At 45.2% G+C, this 27962-nt stretch overlaps 1 protein-coding gene and 1 pseudogene across 1 annotated transcript in view; both read left to right on the top strand.

Annotated features, from left to right (window-relative positions):
* TENM2 (teneurin transmembrane protein 2) overlaps nt 1-27962 on the top strand; it is a 1175329-nt gene that overhangs the window by 1016419 nt on the left and 130948 nt on the right. Inside the window, exons 12-13 of the mRNA XM_039877364.1 lie at nt 9829-10024; nt 16431-16532. Coding sequence (XP_039733298.1) covers nt 9829-10024; nt 16431-16532 — 298 coding nt within the window. The remainder of the gene's footprint in view (nt 1-9828; nt 10025-16430; nt 16533-27962) is intronic.
* Nucleotides 10298-10412, top strand: LOC120617004 (uncharacterized; annotated as a pseudogene).

Consider the following 27962-nt stretch of genomic DNA (forward strand, 5'->3'; position numbering starts at 1 on the left):
CCCCTAGAGTTTTGTGAACAGGGAACCCGTGCTCGACTGTGTCTGGCCTTTTTCACTCAGCACAGTGTCAGAGACCCACCCACATGGTCATATGTATCAGAGATTCATTCCTTTTGTTGCGAGTAGGTTTCCAGCTGTCTGGATGTACCCTGACTTCTTTGTCCATTCACTTGTTGGTGGCCATTTGGGTTGTCTTTGGTTTGCTTTCTGTTTTGTCCCTAGTCCACATTACCCCCTGACATTCTATTCCCCATGGCAGTGTCCACCCCTGAAGGACAGGAGCCTTATCCATTTGATTCACTGCTGTGTCCCCAGTGCCCAGAGCAGGTGCGCATATGTTTTGACTGACCCAATAATTTTACATTCATCATCTCTGTAACATTAGTCCTGGTCCAGATACAAACTTGTGGGCTGTGTGTCAGCTCTTTCTTTCCCACGAACCCCATCTGGAGACCGGAAGGCCTTCCAAGTAAAACTGGATGTGAGCTGGGGCTCCCCGCCCCTCCACGACAGGCTACGTGTGTCTGTGCACCCCCAGTGCTTTCCACGTTCCTCCGGTATTTCTTGACCATTGTTTTCCTGCCCTGTGACTTCCAGGAACGGTGCTGGTTTCCATGAGGAATTCGGTCATATCAAGCATCTTCACAATTTCCTTAGTATTTTCTCTTTTTTTTCTGGGATTTGGGAGTGTGGGGAGTGAGTCACAGAATGAGGCCACGCCGTGGCCCGGGTGTTCCCCAACATATTGCTGTCATCTGCCTTCCCCTCCCTTTTCTCTAGCTCTCATTTCTAGTGACAAAAAAATTATTTTCTTTTGTTTCTTCCAGGAAAGTTCCTTGGTTTCTTACTTTCTCCTCTAAGCAGTTTGTTAAAGGACTGTTTTTTCCCCAATATGATTAGTAAAATTGTTACATCTCATTACACAGGGGCAGGGTACCCCCTGAGTCACAGGCACCCCAGTCTTTATCTTAATGCCCCATCCTCACAACACTAAAGAGATATTCCAGGCCAAAGAAATGAGATCCAAAAAATAAAGCAAGTTGTTTATCCCAAGTGTGTTTCTGTTTACGGCTCTGCTTCTCCTGCCGGACCCTCTGCAGGTTAATTCAGGAGCCCTGTCATATCACCCAAGGCCTTCTCGCCCTTGACCCATGGGTTCCTTCCTCCTTCCCAGGGACTAGAGCATACAAACCTTGATCTCCTCCCGAATGAGCGAGGCCGGCCAGCCCCGCGCACTGGCTGCCTGTCTGTTCGGTGTACTAAGTCAGTCCCCTGCGGTGCAGTGATTTAGGGTGTGCTCTCTGAAGCTGGCTTCTCGCATTCGAATCCCCACTGTACCACTTACCAACTCTTAAGCAAGTTATATCACCTCTTCATGCCTCAGTTTTCCCATATGCGAAGTGGGGATAATGATTCATGGCAGGAAGACTGTTATAAGCATTAGAGAATATAGTACCTGTGAATCACTTAAACGGTGCCCTGGGCTCATTCAAAGTTACCTCTCAGTATCATCTGAACAATTAGCAAACAAAAATATAGGAAAACTGCACGGTGCTTACTCGAATTTCCTAAAAACTTTACGTCCTCTTAGTAGTCATATCACCAAAACCCAAGCGTCGGTATAGACTTCGCTCTGGCTAATGTTTCCTTTGGCCCTAAATGTTTTCAATGATTCAGTTGCAATCTTCACTGAGTACCCTCTGTGCTCCAGGCACTGCTGTAAGCACTCGAGATGCTATGTTCAGTGAAACACACGTCTCCCACTCTTACGAAGTTTGTATGCAAGAGGGGAGAGATGGACTATAAACTAGCAGATAAGTAACATTCACTGTTGTTTTTTCAGAGAGGGATGAGTGTTTGCTGAGGACAGAAAAAGAGGTGATACAGGCTCTTCGGAACAGGTGGTCAGGGTTGCCCTTTCTGGGGCAGTGAGGTTTAGGCGGGGCAGGATGGACAAGAAGCAATCCCCTGTAAGATGGTAAGATGGTCAGGGGGAAGGGCAGGCCAGGCAGAAGCGGCAGCTTGTGCAAAGGCCCTGAGTCTGGGATGATGAGCTTGGCGTGTGTGGCTGGAGTACAAGGAGGAGTTTGGGGGTTGGCAAAAGGCGCTCACAGGCCGGGTGATGCCAACACCCAGCACAGCCTTCCAGACTTCCCCTGGCATCCTTTTCCATCTGCCCCAATGGGATGTCTCCCCGTCCTTGGGCGCCAAGTCCGCTTCTGCTCGAGTCTGACTCGGGCGCTGCTGAGTTCTGCTTTTCTCCTCCTTCTTTGCTCAGTGGCGTCTGAGGACACTTTCAAACCAGGCTAGCCAGCAGAAAGGCTGACAGCTACAGCCAGATTCTTAAAAAACGTGAGGCACCCTTCCACAGTTGTTTAAGACTCGTGCAAATCCAAGCTCGAGTCCTCACTTGGCCACCAACCACGGTCAGTGGCCCTGGGCGTGTTACGTCTCTAACAGCCATTGTCGCCTCCAGAGAAACGGGGATAAAAATAGGGTTTCTGGGGGGGATGAAATGAGATAACATATGTCAGCATTTGCCATGATGCCTGGCACATAGCGAGTGCCCAGAAAAAAAAGACTCTTCCTATTTTTGATTACTTTTTCCACTGCTGTGAGAGGACATGTGACAGAAGAATCAAGAATTCCACCCGGGTAGATGTAGTCCACCCCCAACTCCTTATTTTTAAGGAGCTATGCTTCGTTTTTCTCTATCTTTGGTCTGCATGATCCTTTCTGTGGAGCCTGACACAGTGAGTTGTTACAGTCTACAAACACAGGTGCTGTTTCCTGACCGGAAGCTTAGGCGTTTGTCCTTATACCTGGTAGCCGAGCGGCCCCGGCAGGCAGTGCCCACAGCTGAGCCAGTCAGCATCTAGTTAAGTGACTCGGACACTGTAGGTAGAACTGAGCACGGAGTCCTGAGAAAGACAGGTGTGCCCCCACCGGCTCACGGCCCTGGCACTGTCATCCATCCACGCTTCCCTTCACGCTCAGCCTCTTCGAGGGGGTGAAAAGAAATGATGCTGGGGTTTAATGAGGAGTCAGCGGGGCAGGCATGCTTTGCCACGGGCCTGGCCAGAGGCAGAAAGAGAGGCACAGGCCTCATGAGTGACCCGCCACCGGCCGTCATCACTGGATGCAACCAGAGGCGCCGTGGCAAAGTGGGTTCTAGCAGCCCTTGCCCATAAGTGCCGCCTCCCTGTGGTCCCACCAGCTCCCGAGCGTGCCCTGCCCCCTGCAGTAGAGTCCGCACCGGACGCCCGTGGGAAATGTCAGCGTTCATTGCTTTTCCCGTCCGCGTCGCCCCTCAACCAGCAGATGCTCCAAATAGCAGTGAAGTTCTTTTTCCCCTGTCCCAGGGTCCTGGGCCCAGTAATAATGTCTTCCTGAAGGGCAGTGAGTCTGTGTCCAACCTCGCCCTTGGGCAGGTGGGCATCGGAGTGGTTCCCGAAGCATCGTGGCTGCATCGCCCCCTGCCTCCGGGTTCCCTTCTGGGCCCTGCTCCGCGGCCCAGCCGCCTCTGCTCTCCCTCCCAGCTCCTCTGGAAACTCACTAAGTTATCTTAATTACCTCTCCTCCTCCATCTCTGCCAAGGAGTGGGGGAGATTTATAATTGGATCAGTCAAATATTTGCTGTGGTTTATTTCTTTGCCTCTCGAGCCCTTGTAAAAGTTGCATTTTTGTGCCACTTTTGGGTATGACTGAAGACTCAAAGGCACAACTCGCACGTTGCATGCCAACACGTGTTATTTTTCAAAGGCCAAGGAAAGAGAGGGAACTTTGAAGGGAGGGGTGTTTATTTTGGGTTATTGTGCTATCACCCTCTGGGTGGCTTTATTGCCAACTCGAGAGAGACACGCTCACTGCCTTGGGAGACAGATCTCCCCCGCAGTGAGCCTGTGCACACATGTGTCCCAACTGGGATCCAATCACGTGCCCCCTAATCCTCTTCCAGGGCTTCTGCACATCTATCAAATAGGATGTGCTACGGAGCAGCCTCCTTAGTCCACCAAACCCAGTACGGTCCCCCGAGCATCCCCATATCCAGGATTGAGTGCAATGGGGTTCTGGAACAGAGGAGACAGATGTCCCTGGTACTAAGCCTGAGTTATCAGTCCCCAGTGCTGGAAAATGAAAAAGCAACGCTAGCCAGGGCCTGAGCCTTTGGAAAATGTCCTCGTTCTAGTGTCAGCCAGGCTGCCAAGCAAGCTGGCCAGGCTGCAGCCTGGGGCTCCTAGCGAGCTGAGGCTCCCCTGAACCAGGTGGCCTCCAGCCTGGGGATCCTAGCAAGCCGAGGCTCCCCTGAACCAGGTGGCCTCCATGTAAACCATCTTCTCACTGCTCTCCTGCTCCGCTGCCCAGTGGGGCTCTCTCTGCATTTGGCTGGGTCGATCCACTTTGTGTTTCTAGCCTCTAACTTTTCCCCAGGTTATAGCAGTCACGTGTGATGCTACGTGATGCTGCTTGGTATATGTGAAGCCATGAGCAGAGTAACTATATATTCCAAACCAGAGCACTTTGCAGAGCGAAAGGAGGAGCGAGAGGTGAAAAGTAGGACACGCCCTGGCAAAGTGGGGTAGACACACTACGCATAAGAGGTTGGACTTGACCACCAGGAGGCGCTGCCGTTCCTTCCTGGGTGCTTCTCTCCCACCACCCCATTCCCATAAGAAATGGAAGATATGCTGGAACTTGCTATGACCTTGGCAAGTGAACTGAGAAGGAAGAGAAGCACGAGGCCAAGAATCTGTGATGGCCGTGCTGACGTAACAAACAAGCCTCAGCACTTCAGTGGTCGAATCTGAAGAGTGTTATTAACTTGTTTGTGTTAAAATGTCAGGCTCTCCTCCAAGTGCTCATTCTAGGGCCCAGGCCACTCCTACCTCATGGCCCCAACATCTTGGGCTTTAAGAGTGTTCTGGCACTTTCCAGAGGCAGATGGGGATTGAGCAAGAGCAAGTAGGAGATTGCACAGCGTGTTTAGTGGCGGAGTGTAGAAGCAGTGTGCACCCTGCAGCTTATGTGCCATTCATTGACAGCAACATTGTCACATGCTCCCCCCTGGCAACAAGGAGGCTGGAAGGGAGCAAGACCTGATGTGTACAATGACCAGCAGCCTCTCCCTGAGTGGTCACTAAGGAACAGTGTCAAGGGAGGAGGAGAAGGAAGACGAGAGGAAAAGCAAAAAAGTACAAAGAAAGAAAGCAAGCATTGTATATCGTCCCACTGAGAAATGGAAAGGTGAAGACATAATGGCCTTATAAAGTCAACTCTCAAACCTTAATGATATATATGAATACCTTGTCCCATCACAGGCATGTTCCGCATTGGGTGGCCCACGATCCAGGCTTGCCGGCTACAACTCTACCATTTTCTTTCCCATTCAAGAAGGCACGTGAGAAATTAGGAAATTAAAAGACAAGTGATTACTATTAGAGACAGAACCTTAAATACATTCCAACTTACTCTCTTTTTAATGGAATTCATTGATAAATTCAATATTTTGTTCATTTGATATTTAACAAATATTTATTGATCAGACTCTGCTCAAGATGAATCAGACACAGCAGTGAATTCTAATCGTGATAGCAGAAGCAAAGGCTCGCTTACCATATGTAAAGCATTTATTATTCTAAGCTCTTTACATGGTTTGACTCTTTTAATCCTTACAGCAGTGTTTTGATGTAGACGCTATTATCATCCCTATTTTAAAGATAAAGAGACTGAGGCACAAAGAATTTAAATAGCTCGTGCAAGTGTCGCAGCAAGTAAGTGGCAGAACTAGGATTCTACCCAGGCAGCCAACTCCAAAGTCCTCCCTTTTAACCTCTCTACTGCGCAAACAAAATTCTGAGTAGACTGACAATAGACATAAAAACAAAGTATATCATTTTAGAGAGTTATTAGTGCTTTGGAAAAAATAAAGCATGATAAAAAGATACAGGATACAGACACATGAGACACTGTATCCTATCACACCCACATGTCCCGAAGCTCTTGACGCTTTATTTCAGAGCCCCTGGCTCACAGATTCCTCCCTTAAATAAAAACTGCCCTCTGCGCTTCTGTAGAGGGACTCTGAGGAGCCAGCCAAAATAGATGTCCTCTCTCTCCGCTGACAAATGCCTCTTCCCAGAGTAATTTGATTGGTCGGACACCAAGCACTGCCGCGGGTCCCAGGCCGTTTCTGTGGCCCTGCGCTGGTCAGCCAGTTCAGCAGGAGATGACTGATGCCCAAATTAATAATGAGCAATGGTCCCACACAAGTAATCACCTTCCTCAAACTTTTCCTCATGGGGGTGATATACTGGACCCCAAATGAAGTATATTCCTCTCACCTTGGCACTGAGGAAGTTACACTCATTTCTCTGGCTGACAGCAATTTGTAGACGTGGGTCTTAGTAGTTGGACATTTACGAGGTTGCTAAGGAACAAATGCTTTGGTTACAAAGGTCACGGAAAGCAACATCAGTTTGTCCTATCCCTTCAAATCATTTATTTTACCCCATAAAGACAGCCGTGACCAATGAGATATGGGGTAGAGGGAAGTTAAATACCAACAATACTCATTTCCTGAGAGACAGGGACGTTTCCACTTTCCGAACAGCACCTACCTCCAGCCCGATGCAAAAACTAGAAAGATGAACATCTCTTCTGTATTATTAGGATTTGCAAGTAAGTGACTCATAATCACGAGGTACTTAATAAAATGGTCGTTATCTTCCAGGCAAAGCCTTAAGCATTAGCTCATGTCATCCTTACAACACGCCAGGAAGGTGGATGTCATTATTCCCTAGCAAGCAAACCCGGAAGAGAGTAAAAGTAGATTTGTCCAATTTCAAACAATGGCCAGTGGCGGAGTCAGAATTCAAACCCAGGTTTGTCTGACGGCAGAGCCTTTGTATTTAAGATTATAGACTCTTTATTTTCAATTATCGCATTTCACATGGAGAAAAAACTGGCAATTCTGATCATGGGGAAGTCACACTGGTAAATTCCTGGAGTTTTATTCTATAAAGTTTGTGAAAGGGGTTAGAGTTGATATCTGCAACTTATTAAAAAAAAAAACCGTCCTATGGAGGGGAAGTAGTGAGGCGGACGGAGCTTCATCTCACATTGGTGGTTTTTATCTGCTAAAGATCTACACACTTTGAATGTCCTCTGGAGGTCACAGTGCAAATGACTTTTCTGTTGCAGTGATTTCGAAAGGGTTCACAAGATTAGTCCACGTCCAACTGGGTCTTATCGATTTTCCTGTTGACAGGAAAGAAATATTGGTGTCCTCTTTGCCTTGTCCTTCATCCTCTCTATCCAGCCCATGGTCAAGTCCTGTCCTTTCTTCCTTAGCAACGTCCCTCCAATCTTGTCCCCTCTTCCGTTCACTGTCCTCATCGAGACCCGTGTCACCTCACACTTGGGTTTCTGTAATTTCTTCCTAATTGTCCTTCCTGCAGATTTCCATTCTCCCCTCTAGAACATCCCACCTGCAAAACCGAATGCCTCGGAACATTCCTTTCATCTCACTGGTCACCGCTCAAGGGTTTCCAGTGGCTCCCACTTGCCCACCATGGGATTTCACCCTTCTCTGGCCATTCTCTAAAACATGGCTCTCTCGAGTCACACTTGCTGTCCCCGTCCCCACCCCTCCGTCGTGGTAGCCTTTGCTGACCGCTCCATCTCTCACTGACTGCTTCCAGTCCCAAGCCTTCCACTGAAATGGAGGTTGATATCTAATGGCTGCTTTTTCTGAGACCAGGCCCTCGAGGGTGTGAGCATTGCCACTGAACAGATCTAGGTCCAAGTTTTTGCTCGGCCACTTAGTTGCTATGCGACTTTTAACAAGTCATGTGACTTCTCTGAACCTCAATTCTCTTGTCTATAAATAAGATACGAATAGTACCTATCTTATTGGGTTTTTGCAAGAATTGAATGAGATGATGATGATGATGATGATGACGACGACAATGATGACGAAGATGACGTTAGCTAACATATGTTTTGCATTTGCTCTGTATCAGGCACTGCTCTAAATATTATCTTATTCCTCACAACAGCCCTATAACATAGGGACTATTATTTTCACAGTTTTGCATATAGAGAACTGAATCACAGGCAGGTGATGTTGCTACGTGCCAGATTCTCTCCCAGGCTGTCTGGCTCCACAGCCCTCATCTTTGTTTAATTGGAATATAGTTGACATACAATATTATATTAGTTTTACGTGCACAACAGAGTGATTTGACATTTAGATACCTTATGAATTGATCACCACAATAAGTCTAGTAACCATCTGTCACCATACCAAGGGGATATTGACTGTACCCCCTATGCTATACATTATATCCCCATGAGTTATTTATTTTATAAATGGAAGTTTGTACATCTTAATCCCCTTCACCTTTTTGGCCCAATCCCCTGCCCCCTTCCCTCTGGCATCTCTGTCTCTGGATCTGTTTCTATTTTGTTTTGTTCATTTGTTTTGTTTTTTAGATTTCACATATAAGTGAAATCATATGGTATTTGTCTTTTTCTAATTTATTTCTCTTAGTGCAATATCCCCTAGGTTCATCCAAGTTGCCACGAATGGCAAGATTTTATTCTTTTTATGCCCAAGTAATATTTCATTGTAAATATACCACAGCTTTTTAATCCATTTATTTATCTATGGACACTTAGGTTGCTTCCATATCTTGGCTATTGTAAATAATGCTGCGATGAACAGAGGGTGATATCTCTTTGAATTAGTGTTTGTGTTTTCTTCAGATAAATACCTAGAAATGGAATTGCTGGGTCGTATTGTAGTTCTCTTTTTAATTTTTTGCAGAACCTCCATATTGTTTTCCATCGTGGCTGCACCATTTTGCTGTCCCACCAACAGTGCACATGGGTTCTCTTTTCTCCAATCTTTGCCCACACTTGCCATTTATCTTTCTGGTAATAGCCATTCTGATAGGTGCGAAGTGATGTCTCACTGTGGTTTTAATTTGCATTTCCCTGATGATTCGTGATGTTGAGCATCTTTTCATGTACCTGTTAGCCATCTGTATGTCCTCGCAGAAGAAGTGTCTATTCGGGTTCTCTGCCCATTTTTTAAGCAGAGAGTTTTCTGTTTTTTAATGTTGAGTTGTATGCGTTCTTTATATGTTTTTGGATATTAATCACTCATCATGTGTATCATTTGCAAATATCTTCTCCCATTCAGTCGGTTGCATTTTCATTTTGTTGATGGTTTCCTTCATTATCCTTAACCATTATGCCCTCATTCTTAACCACCTTCCCTTCGTAAATGATCTTAGCAAATGATCTTAGTCGATGGTAGCTGGTAGCTGGTAACGGAGGTCCATAATTCTTTATCTTAAGCTCATGGAATTCAGAATTTTAGGAATTACAGGGAAGTTGCAGTTTGCCTATACTGTGTATCATATGATAGCCAGTGGGGACTGAGCAAATAGCCCTCTCTCACACGTGCACATGTACCACGAAGAAGAAAGAGGAAGAGTGGGAGGTGGGCCAGGAGGAGGAAGAAGAGATGAGGACAATGAAAGATAAATCAAAACTTTGGGTTTTAAAGCTTTTGGGGTTTCAGAACTGCAGGAAGGAGATTGTGACCTCTAGTAATAAAACTATTAGCAATAATTATACACACGATAAATGATGACTGTTGTTATTACAACTTTTATGACTCTTGTTTTACTGGATGAGCTCATAGTAAAATGTACTGAGAAGTGTTTCTCAGGTAACTAATGGGGTGGGTGGGGAAGGTGCTGGGCACAGGGCCACGTCTGCACCCCGTTTCACATGTGTCGGTCTCTCTGCTCTTCCTAGTATGACTTCATGGAGCGTCTGGACGGGAAGGAGAAGTGGAGTGTGGTCGAGTCCCCCAGGGAACGCCGAAGCATACAGACCCTGGTTCAAAACGAAGCTGTGTTTGTGCAGTACCTGGACGCGGGCCTGTGGCACCTGGCTTTCTACAATGACGGCAAAGACAAAGAGCTGGTTTCCTTCAACACAGTCGTCTTGGGTAGGTATGGGGTCTCTGAGGTGGGATGCCACAGAAGGAAGGATGGAAACGTTACAGGCTTCTCTGTGGACGGCACATCGTCCAGGAGAGCCTCTAGTGTGCAGATGACCAAACCGGAAGCCTAACCCACCTAAATCACCCTGCGTCACCCACCTACAATGAGCCCTGATTAAAATACGAATGTTGACGTGGTTCCATAGGGTAGCGGTTAGCACGTCTGCTTTACACACAGAAGGTCTCGGGTTCCCTCCCCCGGTGGAGCCACGGTCCATGGTCTACGGCCATGCTACCCTGAACAAGCCCAATATCTGATCTCGGAAGCTAAGCAAGGTCAGGCTGGTTAGTACTTGGATGGGAGACCACCTAGGAAGACCAGGTGCTGTAGGCATAAATAATAATAATAAATTTTAAAAATAATAAAATAAAATACAAATGCTGCTTAAATCATGAAAGAGCCACCATGAGTCCCAAGGATTCAGTCGCAGTGAAGGGTTAGGACACACCGGCTGGCTCAAGTCCTGGCCACACAACCTAGGTCGATCCTTGGACTTTCGGAAACCTCGGTTTCCTTCTGGTGAAGCAGAACTACCCGGAGCCCACCCGCCAGGCTCTTAGGATGATTAAATAAAATAAAGTGTATAAATCTCTAAACATGTAGTGGAGACAATAAATTCTGACTATTCACATCAGCTCAGAATTTCTCGTAAAAATCGAGAAAAGCTCAAAATAACTTAAAAAAAAAACTTAAAAATAAATCAGGAAAAAAATGTAGATGTAGGAAAAAAATTATAACTTTGTTCCCAAGTAGGTAAATCTCAAAGTGCTTTAATTTAGTACTTGTCATTTTTGGCATGTTTTAGCCCTGCCTTTTATTAGCTATCAAAGGAAAAGCTAAGGTTTTATCCAAAATTTCTTTGTGTATGTGTGTGTGTGTGTGTGTGTGTGTGTGTGTGTGTGTCTGTGTATAAACCCTTAAAGGGCCATTCGTCTGAGATTTCATGAAGTGTTTTCCATTAGCATCATTTTGTCATTAGGTTTTAACCTTCTTACCAATGATAGTAACTGATCCTAGGTAGACCCTCTCTGAATCAGGGCAGGCCGTAGACCCATTTCCCAGAGGAATAAACTGAGGTTCAGAAAACCGAGTCTGTCAGGGTCTCAGGAAATGGAAACGGTGGGCGTGGCTCAGGCTCCTGGGCTTTGCCCATCACACTTCTGCAGCTCCATGTTGTCCCGACGGCATCTGATTGCAGATCTCAAGGTTCACTGGAGAAGCCTAGATAAGACAATCTCGTGAGGAAAGGCCCTGTCGATCCAGGATTAAATCCCAGCCTGTCTTGCCCACATCCTCCCTGGGAAGGTCACTTATCCCCCTGAGCCTGTGTCATCGCACAAAGGCAGTGAGCAAGTCCATGAAGGGAAGTGATGTACCGTCATGTGTGGAACGTGCCTGGGATGGAAAAGGTGTCATTAAAGGAGAGCCGATGATTGTTTGGGAACATGTCTTTTACAGCCATTTTTCTGTTAAGTGCCTTCGAAGAACTCTACTGGCCTTATGTATTTCTCCGAGGGGTTCCCTGATTTTTGAAAGATCTATATAAGCCAGTCGGACATTCAAGTGGCATTTTGTGGCTTCAGAATGGCATAAAATCAGATAGAATTTGGTATTAACCATAGAATTGAAATTCATCCTTATTCCCTCTGCTAAGGAAAGATTGGCTCTATCGGGGCAACCGAATGCTCCAAAGCAGGGGTTGGCACACTAGAACCCATGGGCAAAGTCTGGCCCACTGTCTGTGTTTTATTAGAGCACAGACATGTTCATCTGTTTACATGTTGTCTGTGGCAGCTAAAATGACAGAGCTGAGTATTTGCAAGAGGCAGTCTGGCTCACAAGCCTAAGTATTTACTTTCTGTGCCTTTACAGAAAAAGTTTGCCAACCCCTGCTCTAAACTACCGACATAAAGTTTGTATAACAGAAGTCACTGGAGAAGTCATCTACAGTCAGGAAAGATTTCCAGGATCAAGTTTTGTATCAACGGCGGGAGGGGGGCGGGGAATGTAAAAAGGTAAAAACCAATTCACAAAAGGAAGAAAGTGGCAACACATTTAGAACAATTTTTGAGATGTCGAGGTCGAAAAACAATCTTTAGCTGAAGAAATGAAGAGAAACGATATCATTTTTGTCACCCTGTATTTAAATTCGACAGGCTCGACACGTATATGACAGTACACATCACACACAGTAGCTGGCTTAGTTGGAGTCTACAAGGACTCAGCGGAAGGGTTAATAACAAAAACAACAAGTACACAGTTACGGAGCAACGGCTGTGCGCCAGCCCCTGGATTAGGCCCTTTTGTGGGGATGAGCTCAGTCGACCTGTGGAGTAGCCAGGGGAGGTAGGTACTGTGAGATTCTGTTTTCCAGTTGAGGAAGCCAGGACCGAGGGAAGTTAAACAACTTACCCAAGGCCTCGCACAGCTAGTAAGAGCCCCATGGAGTCAGGATTCAGACTGTCCAGAGGCTGTGCTCGTAACCACTGCATTGCTTTGCACTCCCGCCAAGCGAATCCGTTTCTGCCTGCACAGCAAGGTTTCTGGGGGCCGGATTTTCTCGTAGTGACTTCTGCCCCCATCTTCTTTAGCCACATAGACCCAGATGTTGTGGTAGTGAAATGCCCTGCCCCCAGGCCATTACCCTCCCTCACCCGCCAGCCGGAGCTGGGAATAGCAATTCCCCCAGAGGAATTCTCTCGTCTGGACTGTAGCTCAAAGAGAAAGTCAAAGGTAATCGGCCTAATAGTTGGGCAGACGTCTTGATAGAGCAATGATAGTGATTGGCCTGAAATGCGGAGAAAAGAACAGTGTTTTATGTGGCTCAGGGTTTTCTCACACGAATCTATCATCAGAACTTTCTCCATCAGGAGCAGCCAGGAGCGCCGGAGGCCCCTGTAATATGAAACAGAAGGAAAATGTTAGCCGGGTGTTGACCAGCCATCACGCTAAATATACCTTTGACTCAGGGAAGTCTTGTGATACATTTTGGAGAGAGGCAGCCTCCTTTCAGAAATGAGTCTCATCTCAGGGGACAACAGAGTGGCACTCTTAAAGCACAGTGCAATTTAGCAAAGGCTAGCCTCCACATGGGCCAAAGTCCCATTTCCTAGGCTTACGCTCATCGCTTGCCATTGTTTCCTCAAGAAAACTTAAACCAAGTTGACGAGAAGGAAAGCTAATAATATCTCAGTAGTAATATTTCACTGAGTATTGGGGAAAGGGGGCTGAAAGGGTGGGCCCCTTAAATACTTGAGCAGTGCCAAGTTTTTTCCCTCAAAAACTGTGGAAATGCTTCCACTAGAAGACCTTGGGAAAATTAAATGGAAAATACTCTTAGTTACAGTTTTTGCTTATTTTGGATTCCCCTACCCTCCTACCTGTATGCACACACACATACGCCCATTTTGACAGCCATTTACCAAGGACCTACTGTGTAGTGAGCATGGAGAACACCTGGGCGAAAGGTTCCAATCTGGTCTCTTCCTCAGGGAGCCTGAGAGAAGACAGGGACGTAAAAAGGCAATATAGGAGTTACGGGAACACGGACGATGGGTAGAAAGGGAAGTGAGGAAGGAAGATGCTCCGAAGCTAACTCTTCTCACTGAGACTTAAGGGTAAATACCTCAGCTAAAGGGCAAGGGAGGTCTTCCAGCCCAACGAAGACCCTGTGCAAAGACCTCTGTCTGTCCTTTTGCTGGGGACTGTGGTGGCAAAGAGCTCCCGGACCGTCACCACTTTATCTCTGAGGTTGTTAGTTTTCAGAAAAGGGGCCTTTATCCTCAGTGATCTCAATCTCTACCAAAGCTTCCCCAGACCAGATGCTCAGTGAGAAGCAATCTCTCCTCCTCTGGGGGACTGACTTCCTAAAATACAAGCTGGATAATACCAGTTTCTACGTTTAAAATTTTTCATCGGTTCCCACTGGTCATCCCAGAACACAATCCAACTCATCTACGTGGTCTACAGGTCCCTGGGTGATCTGTCCTCCTGCCTGGATCTCTCCAAACTCATCTCACTGTCTTCCTGCCACACTGGATTCAGTTCTGCTCTTTTCTACCCCAGGGCCTTGGCATAAGCTGTCTCTCCTGCCTGGAATACTCTTCTCCTAGCTCTTCAATTGCCTGATCCAGCTCACCCTTAAATGTCACCTGAAGAGAACAGAGAGGCCCTCCCTGGCCATCCTCTCTAAGCAGCTTCCTCCTGTTACTCCCTATCACAATAGCCTATTCTGTTCAAAGCACTTACCACAGTTTTTATTTTATTTGCTTAATGATTTCGGGTGCTTTATATTCTCTATGACCATGGGACTGTATCTGTATGATTCACCACTATATTTACCAATGCCTTGTACAGTGCTTTGCATATAATAGCTGCTCGGTTAATAATGTAAACCATATGTCAAGAACAGTGACAGATCTGAGATCTCACCCTAATTCTAGGCTAACACATCACCCTGCCACAGTTTCATAGTTATCAGAAGACGTGAGACTCCTGGTCAGAGACAAGAGACTTTCTTACTTAGCATGCAATATCCAGGGTATCAGCATGTGTGCCAGTTCCCCAAGCCCTAGTTCTCATAGGGCAGCACGACCAGGGCCGGGTGACACCTGCGCCTGTAGTGGGCTGCAATACAGGAGAGAGTTCTGAGTCTCTACCTGAGTCCCTTAGAATGCGCAGTGAGCTGGCCTAGTCTCTGCTCCAGAGGGAGCCATTATCTTCATTATGCTGGACAGTAAATAAGCCTGCCCATTGCTCCTGAGACAGATAATATCTCTGTCTTCCAAGACTGTTCTCCAAACAATCTCAAAAAGTTAGTCCAGAACTAAGGCAGTATGTGCCTCTGCTTACAAGATGTTTGGAAACACAAGAGACCCGTGGAGAATTATCTCTTAACACCATGTGAAATTGCTGACTTTTGACCTGCAAAAGCGGCTCCTTCATATGATTCAACCTAATGCATTTGAATGAATGAGTGAGTGAATGATGGATAAATAGAACAATTAGGTCGCCACTTGGATGCTTCTCAGCCCACTTTTATAGGGCCAACCTCAAGGCATTTCAGCCTCAAGTGTTAATTGTTTGACATTAAAGAGATTGGCTTGATGATGGAGTCTATAGTTTTTTGGTTTTTTGTTTCATTGTTGTTATTCTTTGAGTCTATAGTTTTGTACCTGATTTTGAAAAAGCAAATACACTCACTGAGTTCTCCTCAGAGTGCCAGCAACCAATTGCAGTCTGGTTCTGGAGAAGGAAAGCTGAGAAGTAAAGAAATAAAACACTGTGGTTTTTCAGTCCAGATTAGCGATAAATGGGAAATTTGGTTTAAAGGAAGAACCACCTTTGCCACTCCCAGGTGACTCCATTAGGAACAATTAGACTTGAGAATCTTTAATGCAACAGCACCAAATCAATGTCCTCAGCTCTCCAAGGGCTGTGTGGTGTCACATTTTAGGCATAGTGGCTTGCATTTCTCATTTCATCATCTTAGTAAGTTGGAACCTAAAAAGTCTAAATGAGTTTAAAGCAAAAGTGAGGATAAAAATAATTCTAAAAGAATACATCTTTTCTGTGCAGACCCAAATCAACATGAAAAAGTTCCAAAATGATCCCTTTGCAGGTAAAGGTATTACTTGAGAGTTCAGATAGAAAGGTAAATCATAGAATAAGATGGCCATGCAGGTTGGAACAAATGTGAACTAATTGATTTTCATGAAAAATAAGAACCACTAAGCGAGGCATAAAAGAACTTTTGTCAAATCTAAAACTTACTACTTAACGAACCCCAAAATCATACCTAAATTCATCAGTCATGTATTTGGATTTGTTGTTGTTGTTGTTGTTAGAATTCCTTAAAGGAGGGAATTTTTTAAATCTACAAAAGCCCAGAGGTCAAAGACAACCACTGTCCTTTGGAGAATCCTCCTCTGTACCTGGGGTACAAGCTGGTGCCCCACATGTCAGCCCAGCTCTCCAAGCGGTAACGATATGTGGGGGCTGGAGGGGTGTCAACATTCAAACATGGGAAATTTCAGTTTTTAAATCCAGATAAGTAGAGTTTTTTTGTTTGGTCAGTTGGTTTGGTTTGGTTTTTAAAGCAAAAGCTGCAGCAGTACCAGCCCTGCAGCCCCGCCTGGGTTAATCAGACGGAGGGCGGTGGTCATTTCCACGCATCGTCCGAGCTGCCCTGGTCCCCACTGCTCCCTATTGTGTTCCTTCACTCGCTCATGCTTCTCTCTACTAGTCTCCTGAGGTTACTACCACTGGTCTTTAAAAACGGTGGATGGTGATTATTGCTTTAACCGCAGGCAGAGAAATAGGTAGTTACTAAATTTCTCTTTTTTGTTTCAGATTCTGTGCAAGACTGTCCACGTAACTGCCATGGAAATGGCGAATGCGTGTCCGGGCTGTGTCACTGCTTCCCAGGATTTCTAGGCGCAGACTGTGCTAAAGGTATTTGCCACCACTTCCCTGGTATGGTTGGAAAAAGGAACAGAGCGGATAAGAGAGCGGGGGTACCCAGGTAGCCTCTCAACTAATTCCACTGGGACATCTTGTAAGCCCGTGCATGCTAGAAGGCCTAATCCTTCGGCAAAGGGTAGGCTTTGATATATGACAATTGGCCAATATACCTGTAGGAGCAGGGCAGTTATCCTTGGCACCAAGGTGTGCTGAGAAGAAAGATGTGCTAAAAATGAGACGGCTGGATTTCCTGTAAAAGCAGAAGTGAATTACCATCACTCCTTTCTTATAATCATTAACTTCTATGTAATGGAAGATTAAGCATCTCAGGGTTAGTAAATTTCATTCATTCTGGCCAGCTACGCTCTTCATCTGAGAAGCACTATTTATCTTGGTGGAATCGGTTTTAAATTGTATTATTAATTTATCTACACTACTTTGCACAGAATGGCCGGGGCCCTGGGATTCATGGGGGAAAGGTAATGTAAGAAAGAAAATGAGTCTAGGAAGAACAGAGGACTTAGGAGCTGCATACCTAGCTCGCAGGAGACCTTGAGCATGACCTTCAAATGGTGCAGTCAGATGCAAGTAGAGTGGAGAGCAGAGCTGCTCACACTTTTGAGACATGGTGCACACGCACGTGCACACACACACACACACACACACGTGTATAAGCTGGAGAAATACAACTCTAAAATTGAAATAAGCAACACTTATCTTTATGTTTCTTTTCTATTCTACCTTATTTCATTTAAAAAAAAAAAACTGATTGATACTGATTCCCCACCCACCAATAGGTTAGACCCCAGTCTGATAAACAGTGGCGGACCGGTTCCGAGCCCTTCCTCAGAGCTTCCGGGCCCAGCTCTGCCCCTGCGTATCTCTGTATCTCTCGAGCAAGCGAGCGAACGTTTCTGAATCTCGATTTCCTCCTCGCAAAGGTGGGGAGGTTTTCATCAGTTCATTGTGAGCAGGATGTAGCACACCCAAAGCTCTTGGCAGAAATGCAGCGAGCCCTCGTTGGGTTTAATTTCACTAGTTTTTTATGTATGCATATCATATTATATTTATTTATATATTTGTAGAATCTTTTCATTATTTTAATGTGCTCTTCATTTAAAGACCATCCGGCCCTGAGATTCTGAGAGAGAGGCAATTATGAATACAGCTGTTCTGTAAATTGTAAATGGTGCCAAATGCCACTCCTTTTTCCCATGCTCACCACAGTTGCTGGGGAAAAAAAATCGTATTACATGTATTCTCAATAATTTCAAAGATTTGCTATTCCCAACCTTCTGAATGCTGACTGATAAGTGAATGAGACATTTTCGTGCTTGAAGTTCTGGATTTGGTTGCACCTGTGTAAGGCTAATTCCTAAATGACACCACAACAGACCCGTCTTCCATCACACAGTAACGTGAAAGCGTTGGTAAACTTGTCAGACACAAAAAGAAAAGAGAGCAGGAGGCCACCAGACAATCTCTTGGCTGTCCCTCACCTTAGCACACTCTTCCCAATGGCCTGGGGACACAGCACCAAGTAGACAGTGGAGCCTGGCGCTTCCACCAGCGTGCGCTTTGCTCAGCCTCCAAGGGGTGCTGATGGAGGGAGGTGGGTGGCACACTGCATCGCCATGCTGAGTGCTTTCTCGAGCAAAGGCTTTAAAGGAGAGAAAACCTCAATATCATTTAAAATGGCTTTTCTTGCATAATCTAATTTTCCTGGGAGTGGAAGGCATTGATGAGAGGAAGGACAGTATAGTCCTTTTCTATGTGGCTGCAAATGGGCTGAACACTCAGCTGCACAGGCTGTGAGCTGTAAATGTATATTAACACTGACACACATAGATGTATTATTAATCCTGAAAACCATGTGTGCTCTGGCTGCACATCCAGTTACTGGCCTTTCAGCCCTAAGTACCCCAGCCATTTAAGAACTCTTCGCTCTAAATCCATTTGCAGACAAGCGTCTATTCTGCATTATGGATCTGTAATGGGGTGTGCATTTAGCTGCTTAAAAGGACTCTCGGTGTGTTTTGCATTCACCACCTGTCCTGCGGCTGGGCGGACGCTCCCAGTGTGCATTAGCCATGGTTTATAATTGATCCTTGCGAAACAAATATTGAGTGGCTCCTGCATACTCAGGAGATGTTCCTGAAGTCGGCCTTTGAACCTGTTCGTTTTAATTTAGCTGTTGATGCATACGGTAGACAAAAATTAAAGTGTTTAAGGAATAAAATTGCTTTCTCCTTCTTTTCCCCCTTTATTCTCAGCAAAGTTGGCTTAAGAGTATTAGAAATAAGCTTCTACATCTTTGCCCCAAAGATATTTCTTCCTTCCTATTTTTGAAATGGACACAGTTTAAGCTATTTCATTAACAGCACTAACTTTCTTGTTATTCTAAGCCTCTCCTTCCCAAACTGTGCTCTTCCATGTACCAGCTTTATGATTTTTGCCCAATTCACGGGCCATCGGTATTATTATTTACTTAACACAGTTCCTTAAGTCAGCTCATCATGTTTACGGAGATAAATTTCTTTTCAAAGAAACAATGTCAAAATCAAGAAATTTTTTAAAAAAGAAAAAACTAGAATCGATCGCAATAAGTAGGAAACGTTAATACCGCCTTTGACCCTGTCAAGAGAGTAATCTTTTCACTGTGGTGAGCATGCCACCAAGTCAACTTCTCACACACTTATTTCCATTAAGGATCCCTAAAGCAGACCTGAGCACATGGGAACCAGGACAGCTCCTAGAGAGACCCACGCCTGGAACACCTCATCTCCTGAGTATTGGCTCTTAGAAACAACAGAATCCGCTAACTATATTTGAATGCTTATGTGAGAATCCAGTAAAAAAGGGCACCCGGTTTAACTGTGCCAGTTTGCAAAGGGTGCCTCTGATGGTTAGTGCCAGACTTGCTTGTGGAATGTTAAATCTCTACCTCAGATTATTTTTAAATAACAATAGTTATTAAGTACTAAATATGTACCAGGCATTACACAGAGTACTTAATATATACTCTTATTCAGCCTCATAGCAACAGTATGAAATAAATCCCATTTTAATCAACTTTATACCAATGTTTACAGCTCTTTTATATTGAAGAAATCATTTTAGACTTGCAGACAAATTGCAAAAAATAACACATGGAGTTCCCCCCGCTTTCCCTAATGTCAACACTTTAGATTATCACAGTTCCATGATTGAAACCAGAAAATTATCATCGATGTAATACCATTGACTAATTTACAGACTTTCTTTTTTCTAATTTTGCTCTTTTTTTCTGGTCCAAATCCCACACTGCGTTTAGTCGTCATGTCTTCTTATCCCTTCCAACCTGCGAGCGTTTCTCAGTCTTTTCCTTGTCATTCGTGTTTTCCATGACCTTGACTCTTTTGAAGAGCACTGTCGAATATTTTGTAGTATGTCCTTCAGCGTGGGTTTATCTGATGGTTTCCTGTGGCTAGATTGAGGTTATGCATTTTTAGCAAGATGCTGTGCTGTTCTCGGTGACTCGTATCAAAGATGCACTTCCGATTTTTAATAAGAAAATTTGAAATGTGGCTGCGCGTGAATGTGTGCGTGCGTACCTTCCCACCTCCCCACCTGCCTTCCCAACCCTCTTACACATAATGCAGAGACGTCGCGAAGCTTTATCCCATTGGTCCTGCACAATTTGTCAGTGTCTATAAAATTTGCCACTCACAGACAACTTTTGAGCCCAAGAAGCTCCTAGTTGTTAGCAGGAGGTAACCTGGAGCAGACAGGGGGAGGTAATGGTGCTAGCAAGTGCAGAGAGGAAAGACAGCTGGTCCCAGCCTCTCGCTACCCAGGATGATGCTTACCATCTCCTGGCTGTGGCCCACACTCGTTTCCCTTCTTCTTGATAGAAGCCCCGAGGAGGGCCTGGCCTTCATCACAAATTCACATTCACCTTTGTTCCTTCACTGGCAGCAGTGCCCAGGATGCCTCCAGGTCTGCCAGTCTCTGCTACAGGCAGCCAGCACACTCAGGCCCTCCTGCCAGGGGGAGAATTTACCACATTAGCAAGTGAGATTCCCATCGCCTCTGAGTGACCGGGTGTGTGTCCTAGTGACAGAAATAGGGATTTACTCTCTTGAACTCACACTGAGCCTCCAGTGCCCCCGGATGTGCAGTGCAGGCAGCAGCTCCTTGTCAAACCTACCAGTCTGCATCAGGTGCCGGAAGACATTCTTGCTGTGAGTGGAGGCATCAGACAGCAAGTGTTTGCAGAGCGTGCATTCCTTAGCCCCCACAGAGATGGGGCCCCGAGGGCCCCAAAAGTCTAAGTGGAACTGACCCTCACACCGAAAGAGCGCATAAGGGTTCTAACACATTGTTCCAAGTCATTTGAAGGAACAGAAGTTATTTCTGCGTGCATCAAATGCTTAACTGTGTGCCTGCCACGAGCCAGGTACAGCACTAAGTGCCAAAAATACAACCAAGGGCGACAGTGCCATGGCCCCGCCTTCCGAGGGCTTCCAGGCTGATGGATGCATGTGACAAATGTACATTATGTCCGAAATGCTGCGGTATGGACTTGGAATGCTATAGACATCACAAAAGAGACGTTAAAAAAAATTTCTGAAGCAATGAAGTATGGATCTATGAAAATAGCCGAAGAGCATCAGGGAACATGCAGAAAATTCCATGGAGAAAGCGTCTAGTAAAGCGACTACACCGAATAGTGTCTTTCAGTATAGAATTTCATTAATCGTGCACTGTAATAGGCAATCTGTTCAGATTCGGGGCTGGAGGAAAAATGGCATTTCTTTCCTGGTAATTTGTACCATTTTCCATCAGGTGCCCCTCCTGTCCAGCTAGAATTATGCTTATTATTCAAGTTATTGTTTAGTCTACAGTTTCTGATTATTGCTATTCCCCTTGCGTGGCTTTCTCATTACTTTAATGTTATTTTTTGTGGGCCAGATGCTTTTTAATTATGATTCCTTTTTTCTTTTATTTACTTTTATTTGAAGATCTTCCACTGACTGAAGGTGCTTCCTTGGGTTATTTGTACATCAGTCTTGCATTTCAGACGAGACCCAAGGCTTCTGATGATTCTGTTTTGACACTGACTCCTCAGATGGCTTATTTGGTTCTGAGCTTGCGGCCCCAACCAGCAGCAGAAACTTAACACGCCAGAGCTGTACGTGTTAGGTAATGCGTATTTAATAGCTATTAGAAATGACAATTCCTGCTGCTGAACAGCTGTCAGGGGAGGCCCAGAAATGCCACAGCCACAGGAACATAAAGCCTCCTCTCTAGGGGCTGGTTTCAGCTCCTACCCAGCTTCTGTGGAGCCTTGAAAAAAGAGAATGGAGATCTTCCCATTTTAATCTTGTTATCTGGCAAATGTCCCCACTACCCAGCCCCTCTTTGGGGTTCCAACACTAAAGTCAAATGATAATTACCATCATAGCTGACACGTATGAAGTCCTTACTATGCGCCAACCACTGTACTAAGAACTACATAATTATCTCATTTAATCATCAATAGCCCTGTTTGAAAGATGATTATTATCCCCTTTTAGAGATGAGGAAAATGAAGCACAGAGAGGTTGAATAACCGCTCGAAATCACTCAGCCGGTCAGTGGCATCGCTAGGAGTCAAACCAGGCGGTCTGGTGAGGACTCTGACTGCTAGACCAGCCGTGAGATTCACCTCAGGAGATGTGCTTCCGGGCACATCGAATGTGGTGGTTCCACACTGGGAATTAGGTGTGAGCCCGAGAAAACTTCTTCAGGAGAGGAAACGAGGGTCTACTCAGGAGAAAGTGGCAGAGCCAGTTTCCCAAACAAAGCCTGTCTGACTTCAGAGCCCGTGTCTCTGAACCACTGTCCTCCAGCCGCCGGGTACATTCCATTCCCTCCCTCATCCCGTCCTCTGCCACCTCCTGCTTCGTGGACTTCCAACAGGCTCTACTCCACTTTTGCTCTCTGTCGTCACAAACACTGTCCCGTGCCCCTCCCCGATGGCATCCCTCCGACCCTCCACCCACATCACCCTTCCAGAGCTCTCAGGAACATGTCACTCCCCTCCCTTGGTGGCTCCCAGTCACCTCCCACCGCGGTTGTCAAGCTGTGGTTTAAAGACATTTATCTGGTGAAATTGTTACAAATGCATATCCCCAGGCTCTTGTCCCTCGCCAGCCGATTCTGAATCCATAGGACTGGTGTGTGACTCAGGCATGTGCATTTTTAATAAGCCTCTCAGGGGTTCCGATGCAGGTGGTCAGAGGCCATATTCCGAAAAGAAAGAACACATTTCTCAGAATGGTGTGCAAGGTCTCCCTTGATCTCGGCTTCCTTTTGCACCATCTTCTCTCACTAAGGCCCACACACCATAGGTTCCAGATCCATGTCCCTCATAACTACAATAGTCCTGCTTCCTCCTCTTTACTCAGGCCGTTTTCTCGGCAGGAACATTCTCATCAGCCCCAGCCTTTCCTATCAAACAGCTGCTCATCCTTGAAGGCCAAGCTCTTAGGTCACAACCTGCCTGAAGCCCCGCCAGATAAGACCAGGGCTCGGCAACGTCTCAGCCCTTCCTTCATGCTGTGCCATGTTCTCGCTGGACAGTTACATCAGATTCTCCTGCTGGATCGCAAGCTTCTAGCTTCCTCTCCGTCCTTCCCTGAACCTAGTTTGCTATTCAGGAAATAATATGTGCTCTCCAAATGCCGGATGACTTGAATTCGGGGGACGTGGCTTAGAGAGGTGAAAACATAGCCAGAAAATGTGCAGGAACCAAAGTGAGCGCTGGGGAACAAGGTTCTGATCTGTCCGGTGAATCACGCGGCACTACGTCAGCCAGTTTTTAGGTACAGATTTAAACGAAGGAAGAGAGGAAATGAGCGCAGGAGGGAGAAAAGGAGGAACGAAAAGAAAGAAGAAATGGAAAAGAGTTTACAGAAAAGAAGCACCGTTTATTCTACAGTTTTACAGGTATTGTCTCAGAAGAACAGAGTGATTAAGAATGAAAGCTACAGAGATCGAGTCCGTGCTCTTCTACCTATTACTGAGCCTCTCTGAGCCTCAGTTTCCTCGTCCATGAAATGAGGCGGGGCAGAGGCAACCCACCTGTTGCATTGTTTTGAGGACTAAAAAGTAAAGACGTTTGAAGTGTGTAGAACTGTGCTTGGTGTGTGTTGGCACTGCCCGCAGGAGCCGCTCCACAGCCCATTGCGATCTGAGGCTGAATCTCACCTCTCCATCCTCCCATCCGTGACCTGAGAAAACATGCAGGAAGTCCTCAGCAGCAAGGGCCCCGGATGAAAGCCGGTCACCTGGAATAAAATAGCATAAGAATCACTGCCACATACTGAAGACGAAGTACGTGCCAGCCTCCGTGTGAAGGGTTTTACCTGAATGATCTCATTTCATCTTCACAACACATGGCGTTATCATCCCCATTTCACAGCTGGGGAAACTGAGGCTCAGAGAAGTGAAGGTGCATGCCCAGTTACGGCTTCAGAACAGCACTCATTAGCATCACTCAGCTTGCTGGGCTCCCCCCCAGAGTTTCTGGCTCAGTAGGTCTGGGGTCCAAACATCATCCTGGGGAGTTTGATAAATAACTAAACCCTCAGGCCACATGGTGGACCTTCTGGATCAGAATCCACATTCTAACAGATCCCCAGAGGGTTCGGGTGCACATTCAAGTCTGAGTCTTGATAACATTGTCCTTGAACTCTGCAAAGATGACCCATAGAGAATAGGGGTCAGGAGCAGCAACATCACTTCCGTTCTTGCAAGCCACGTGGGCGTGGAGGAGGCCTACCTCCCCCGCAGGAAGTTGCAGTGCCCTTTACTTGGCGTCCTCACGGGCGTCCAACCCTGCGTCCTCCAGAACGTGGCCACCCACGATGTCTCTCATGCCTCCCACATTACCAAAGAAATCAAGTCACAGGGCTGAAATCAGGCAGCCCTCCCCCAGGTTAAACTGCTTCTGAGAGTAGAAACTTTTCTTTTTTCTTTTTAAAAAACTGGGTAGGTTGCAGGACAGCCTTAGAAAGCAGAGCACCCTGGGGACGCTTGCTGTCAGTGTGGTGCACACAGAGCCGGGCGCTTTAGAAAAACCTTCATACTGGGAAATAAAGCAGTCTTTAGAAAAGAGGCTGGCTAGGGTCGGTGACATGAAAACGGCGCTCTACCCTCTCCCGTTTCTTTATAACGTGATGACTCAGAACACTTTTCGCCCAGTTAACAATAGTGATAATAAAATCTTATCCATAGACTTCTTACTATGTGCCAGGCACCGGACATAGCACTGTACAGGCGTCACCTCATTTCATCCACACAAAAACAGTACAGAGTAGGTGCCACAGGGTTCTCATCCCATTGGAAGGAGAAAGAAATCAAGGCTGAAAGTAAAGTGTGGTAAAAAACGAAGGGAAATTTGGGCCGTCCAACTCATAAGCCTGTTCTGTGCCCAGTACTGTGTCCGCCGCGTCTTCAGGAAGCTTCCGTGCTTGTTGGACACTGATAATTTGCAAACTCTTCTGGGTGCTTGAATCGCAGTCAGAATGCAAAGCTCCTTCAGTCTGGCCTTGAGCTGCAAAAAAAGCTTATTGTGTACTCTAAAGAATTTAAATATTCATTATGTAATTAATGCTGCTTGGTAACACACACGCACATACACACACACATACACAAAGACTTTTGAAAAAACAGCTTAAGCACTTATCGATTGAGAACTTTTATAACTCTCAAAATGGAGGCATCCCCATATCTCTACAGGTATTTTAAATGAATTGAATTAATCATAGGCTTAAAAGTCTCTTGCGGTCTTCGTTAACTTCCCTGGGTTTAATTAAAACATCTGTGCACTTTTAATTTATCGATTCATCCAACTCATATGTCATGTTTTTAACACACCCCAGCATGCTCTGCATCATTTTTAACCCGATTTCCACTTAACTAAAGCAATTAAATTCACCCCGGATTAATTAAAGCATCTATACTTTCGTGCTTAAGTCAGCGTGCGCTTCTTTCCCCACATGGCTCCTGCATGTCAGAGATCTGACACACCTGATGAGTTTTTTGTCCTTCTGGAAATTCTTTCCTGAATCGCTTTCTCGCTTATTAATGTGCCGTTTGACAAAACGGAAGTGAGGAACTTGGTGCATCAGAACTTTGGCCTCTGGGCCAGAGACTCTGCCCTGTCTGTCAGGAGTGTCCTTTGGTGTCCTCTTGTCTCAGGGGCTCTGCTCGGTCTTGCCCCCATCAAGCCAACTAGAGTTAGTGTAGACTCTCGAGTGTCTGAGTGTTCCAGGCAGGAAGGCGGGGGGCTGTTCAGGTCACAGGTGACGATCGTGATCAGAAAGGCTGATCATCTTTGCCTCTGTACTTTCGTTACCGTTCCTTGGCTCTGCTCTCTACCGTTGTCACTCCTCCTACACGGGCAGTCCCTTATCGCTCTGCCCATTTAATACGGTGGGAAAAATGAGGTACCGAGGTCAACAGGCTTCTTGGCTGGGCACAGTGAGCCAAGGAGCTGTCCAGATAGTGATAGTGACAAGTTACGTCCCCACCAGCTGTGTTGGACAGAGCACATTCCCCCTTAGACAACACAGCATTAGGCTTATCAATTTTTTACATGTTGGTTGTTTTTCCCAATCTGATAAACAAGGATTCTCTCTTATTGTTTTTATCTGTACTTACTCCTAATGAAATGGAGTGTCTTTTTATACTTCTGTTGGCTTTCTATATTTACATTTGTATGTCCACTGCCTAGGTTTTCATTCGTTTTGTCTCTTTTTATTGATTAGTAAGAGTCTTTGTGTATTTCAGGTATTGAGCTTTATTCTGTAAAACATGTTTAAAAATATTTCTTCCTGGTGTTTTCGTCCTTTAATTTTCTGTATTCTTTGTTGTATAGATCTAAATTTCATATAATCACATCCGATCTTTCTTCTTTTCCTTCTTGGTTTCTAGAATCTATATCTTCCTTACATATCCCCCAACCAAGAAAATAAAATTAGTCTTCAATATTTTTTAAATTAATTCATTTAAATTAGTTTCAAATATACAATACATTGGTTACACATCTATATAGTTCCTCCACCTAGCCATCATATTAATGATAACTGCATTCTCTCGGCCATGCTCCTCATTCCTGTGACCAACTATCACCCCCTTTTCCCAGTCCCCTAAACCCCCTCCCCTCTGTCCATCACCAAATTGTTCACTATATTTGTGAGTCTGTTTTTGATTAGTTTGTTCTTTTTGTTCCTTAGATTCTGCATATAAGTGAAATCATAGGGTATTTATCTTTCTCTGACTTATTTCACTCAGCATAATAACCTCTAGGTCCATCCATGTCGTTGCAAATGGTAGGATTTCATTTTTTAATGGCTGAGTAATATTCCACTGTATATATGAACCATAATTTCTTTATCCAGTCATCTGTTGATGGTCACTTAGATTGCTTCTATATCTTGGCTATTGTAAATTCTCCAATATTCATGGCAGCACAATTTACAATAGCCAAGTCTTCAATATTTTTTCTAATAGTTTTATAGAGTTTTCTTTCTATTTTGATCTTTAATGTGTATGGAATTTATTTCTGAGCACCGTGTGCAGTAGATGTCAAACTTTATTGTCTACAAAATGAATTGCCAACTGCAGGGACCTAGCAAGAAGTGAAACTCACCTCTATTAACATGGCTTTGCTCAGCACCAGGCTAAGTGCACAGTCTGGAAAGACAACAGGACACCAGTTTGGGTTTCCAGGGCATTGAACTTTGCGTCACCTCCATGACTCAAATGTTACCTCCTCAACTGCTTCAGGAGAAAGGCGACATCTTCATTGCTTCACCATTTTTCCCCTAACCCAGCTACTAACACACATCGGATTATTCAGTAATATTTATTGACTAACTGGGATGTGAGGCAACCCATTGTTAGTGATATTTTGACAATTTATCTGGAGTATTAGGTTCAAATAGTCTCATGTCTCTTTTCCAAAGGGATTTTCAATCAGACTTCAAATCATTTTTAAAACACACATTATTTGAAATTTCCCCTGTTCATTCATCTAGCCCGGCCCACAAATGACTTGTCAAGATGAAGGCATTTCCCTCTACCTGTATGATTAAGCCTCTTCAACCATCTCTACCTTTCCTTCAGGTATTATCTCTACTACAAGCTCCAAGTAGATGCATTTGCCTTACTTAAAACTGAAGACACAAGTGACTTGTCCCGTTATTTCCTGCCGAGTAAATAACACTGATAATTCATCTCATCCCTTCCAGAGAACTTTGGGAGGAGGAAAAACTCTAGCTTGATCATTCAAATGAGTTTTACACCATTTAGGTGAATCTACATTGTGTCATTTTTTTGTCATCAGCCTGTTAACTTGTCAGTCGTTAGTGGCAACGGTAATTTATTTTT

The sequence above is a fragment of the Pteropus medius genome, unplaced genomic scaffold, assembly GCF_902729225.1.
Source record: "Pteropus medius unplaced genomic scaffold, Ma_sr-lr_union100, whole genome shotgun sequence".
NCBI classification, from domain to species: Eukaryota; Metazoa; Chordata; class Mammalia; order Chiroptera; family Pteropodidae; genus Pteropus; species Pteropus medius.